The 3,893-nt window shown below is 32.7% G+C and overlaps 1 protein-coding gene and 1 long non-coding RNA gene across 3 annotated transcripts in view; one reads left to right on the forward strand and one right to left on the reverse strand.

The window, feature by feature from the left end:
• The window catches only part of LOC108973890 (protein tweety-2), a 126,548-nt gene extending 125,556 nt beyond the window's left edge, over positions 1-992 (reverse strand). For both annotated transcript variants that reach the window (XM_018941398.1, XM_018941399.1), the window contains exon 1: positions 882-992. In XM_018941398.1, coding sequence (XP_018796943.1) covers positions 882-992 — 111 coding nt within the window. The remainder of the gene's footprint in view (positions 1-881) is intronic.
• The window catches only part of LOC108973912, a 113,426-nt gene that overhangs the window by 104,940 nt on the left and 4,593 nt on the right, over positions 1-3,893 (forward strand). The window lies entirely within an intron of this gene.

Here is a 3,893-nt window from a genome sequence, read left to right on the forward strand (position 1 = left end):
AATTAAGTACATTAAACTTAGCCATTTTAAGTTAAATTATTTTGTATAAAAATTCATACAAAATTGAAATTTTCTCAACAAAATATTTTAAAAATATTATAACACAGCAGAATTAAATTAAACTTATATTAAAAAAAAAACATAAAAATGGAATGAATGAAAATTATTTTGTATAAAAATTAATTGCATAAAAATAGAAATAAACAATATTTTTGTTAACATAAATTTTAAATTTTCCTCAAAAATTATTTCTAAAAATTTACATCACTGCAAAATTTACTAAAAATTAATAAAAAAAAATATTACAAATTAAAAAAAATATGAAATATATTACTTGAATTATTTTTTTTAAACTGAATTAATTAATTATTAAAATAGTAATAATTGTTTTAAATACAAATTTTTAAAAGATAAAAAAAAATTAATTAAACTAAAAACTCAGAAGTAATTATTTTATAGAATCATATACAAAAACGTTAAAAAAATTAATAATTTTTTTGTTTCTTGTTTGCAACAAAATTTTTTTTTACTGTTTTTCATAACTTTTTTTCTCGATATTATCTTTTTTATTTTATAGAACATTTTTTGTTTGTGTTGTGTTAATTAAATTTAAATTTCTTCTCGGTATTATTTGTTTTTATTTTATAACTTTTTTTTATTTATTTTTTGGTTTTTTGTTAATTAATTTATTAATTTTTTAATTAGTTTTTATTATTGCATTTTTTTTTTATAAAACTTTAGTGATAACCGACTTAATAAGTTCAAAAAATGGGCTCAAATCATATAGTTTATATAAATTATATTATTATATACAACTTAAAGTATGCTGTACGGCTTTTTGCCATCCAATTATCAAAAATGGTAAACCCTTGGGTACTAACCTCAAGATAAACATCACTGTCCGGATTGAAGGTGTCATTCACCCGCTGAAAAGTGTAATTCACATGTGGTATTGAGTGCAGAATGCGCACCAATATGCTGGGTTGCTCCATTTTGTTGGACAATTTTCGCTACTCGATTGCGTGTTAAAGCTGCTGTGGTTATATGCTGTTGTTGCTATTTTGGCTAATCAGTATTTGTTTAACGTTTATTTTTGATTGCACTAGAATTTACACCGCTGGTTGGCAAATATTTGCACATTTCACGCACCACGCTTGTATACTTTTAGGCGCTTTTACAAATCAAATCAAAAGAAAAACATACGCATACGAAAAAAGGAGTAAAACTTCTAATTTTGACTTTTGACGTCACAATAATTTACGCACTCAAGCGTTGAGAGAGAGCGTTACGAGAGCGCGCAAGCGATATACATACATATGCACAGTGCGGTGAATTTTTTTAGTCGATTTCCTTTATGTATATATACAGATGTGCACAAGTGCTGTAAAACGTGCTGCTGTGTTATTTATGACTTTTTTATGACAATTTATTTAGGCAAGCCAAAATTACTGCCAGACGCTCTCTTGCTCTCCTAACAAATTTTGTTGATTATCACTTAAAGCGGAGCAGACTTTTGGGCGCTCAAGCGTGTGCGTAGTATATGTATGCAATGCTTTACTTTTTTGCATTCAACTTTTCGAATTTTTTGTGAACTTTACACTACTGCGCTTAACGTTGCACAGTTTTAGGCGAAATGTATTTTTGTATTGCAAACTAATTTTTCGCTTTCATATCATTTCATGCTTTATCAACAACACTAAGCCACTTAAACGCTTTTATTTTGCTGTATTTCATAAAATTTTTGCCTTCTTTTAGGCGCAGATTTCTTTTTATTTCAAAGCATTGATTATATATTACACTGAGCAAATTTTCTTAATTTGTTTACTTTTTACACTTTGGCCTAACTAACGATAGTGTAGCATACTTTTTAGCGCCACAAAAATTTGCTAATTAATCTTTTCATCTGAATTTTCACAACTCAAACACTTGCTGTGTTGCAGCTTTCATTTATCTCACAGCCTTCACGTCGATTTTCTTAACTACTCGTAACTTTACATAATACATTGCATACTTTCGCCCGTTAACACGCGTACACGCACAAGTTGGCCGAACTATTATTAAGCACACTTTTAGGCGTTAACCTGCCCTTGTCTGAGGCGCTCAGCTGTTTTACACTCGCCACTTTTTTATTTTTGTGCAAGCCAAATCGTTGACTATAGCATATTTGCAGGCGCTAAACGTCATTCGTTTATTTGAGACCTTATTTGTTTCGTGAGCGCTGCACAGCTCTATTCACGTGACACACAAATCACAGCGCAAAGGGAATTCGTAGAACGTTGTCGTAAACTTGCACTGCAGTTGTTTGCCGATTTCAATATTTATCCACGGGTAAACTTGTGTCGTACCTCTAGAATGTCAGTCTGTCCTCACAGCCACTACGCGCACACGATTAAATCGCCGATTTTTGTTACTTCCTTAGCAGTCACAGCGACGCACAGCATCCTCGCCAGACTAAGCTGTCGACTCAAGTGCTGAAAGACTGAAACACTGCAGCGACGACCTGATGTCTCGTTTTTCGTTAGGGCCCCAACGCGTTCCACAATTTCTACGCACCACGTCGCACGTTTCACCGTCAACCGCGCGCGCCTCGCTATAACCCGCCGTCACTTGGGAGTGGAGGTGGTCTTGCCGCCACCGTCGCTGTCGCCTCGTACGCGCGCACTCGTTTCTCGTTTGTGTGCTAAATTTTCACTTTCGTTTTCACACCCAAAAATGCTGTGTGTGTGCGCTTTGAAGCAGCTTTTCACTATGCTTATTATAACCGTTTTGTGTTGATTTATATACGCGTTTTTTCGATTTCGATCTAATTATATTCTACAAATTCGTTTTATTTTCACAAATACTTGCAATTGTATCAATAATTACATATAATTTTTTTTTGCGTTCGCAGCACACGCAATGCTATCCGTTTTAACGCTCGTTGACAGCTTCCTTCGCTGTGCTGCTCAGTTCTGTCAGTGGCTGGCGTTGGGCAAGGCTTCGCAGGCTATTGAAGTCAGGCACCGAGCCTTTGCTGGTAGTCACTCGCTCTCGCGCGCAGTCAATATGTATTCTCCTACTGCGCTTACGCTCTTTTTGAACTTAACCGCTTAGCTGTGACATTTGCTTGCAGAAATCCACCACAACTTATGAGCTATTAGCAATCCTTCTGCCTCTCTCATGAAATAATTGCTGGCTGCCTACTCATAGTTATTTAACTCTCTCTCTCTCTCTGTCTGTCAGTGTGACAGCTGGTGTGTTGAAAATGGTCGCTCCACTGACAGCTCAGTGACAAGGACGTGTGGTGAATATAAAGTTGTGAGTGTTGTCCATATATTTTTAAAGACGCTGTAAATAAAAAAATAAGAACATTATTATGAATGTTTACAGCGATATTTCCAACTCCAAATTCTGTTTATTTTTTTTTTCAAAATATATATATTTTTTTTGTTATTGTTCACAAAAACCGAAACTGGCAAGTCGTCTGCCTAATTTGCAATGCCTAATTTGTAGAGTTGAGTGTCTGGAATATTTTGCGCTTACGTTTTTTATATGGGCATACATACAGCGCATATAACAAAAATGTTAATGTTAAGTTACTGATATGTTTCTGTATGTAATGCGAAATACATTATTATATTTATTAAATTCTTTAAGCAAAAAAAATATTTACGAAAGCATTATGATTACGCTTTTTGCGCAACAGTTAAGTTATAATATCTTAAAAAAATATGAATATTAATGAAAAAATATTTGTTTTTATTTTGTCAGTTTTATTTACACATTTTCCTTAAAAAGCAAGAACATTCAGAAATTGCTTTATATTATAGTTGTTTTTTTTATAATGAAACAACGTTTTGTATTTTTTTACAACTTTTTTTATTTTCTATAAAATGAAAAAATATATTTAAATA

This window comes from Bactrocera latifrons, unplaced genomic scaffold, assembly GCF_001853355.1.
Source record: "Bactrocera latifrons isolate USDA-ARS-PBARC rearing strain unplaced genomic scaffold, ASM185335v1 scaffold_51, whole genome shotgun sequence".
Classification (NCBI taxonomy): domain Eukaryota; kingdom Metazoa; phylum Arthropoda; class Insecta; order Diptera; family Tephritidae; genus Bactrocera; species Bactrocera latifrons.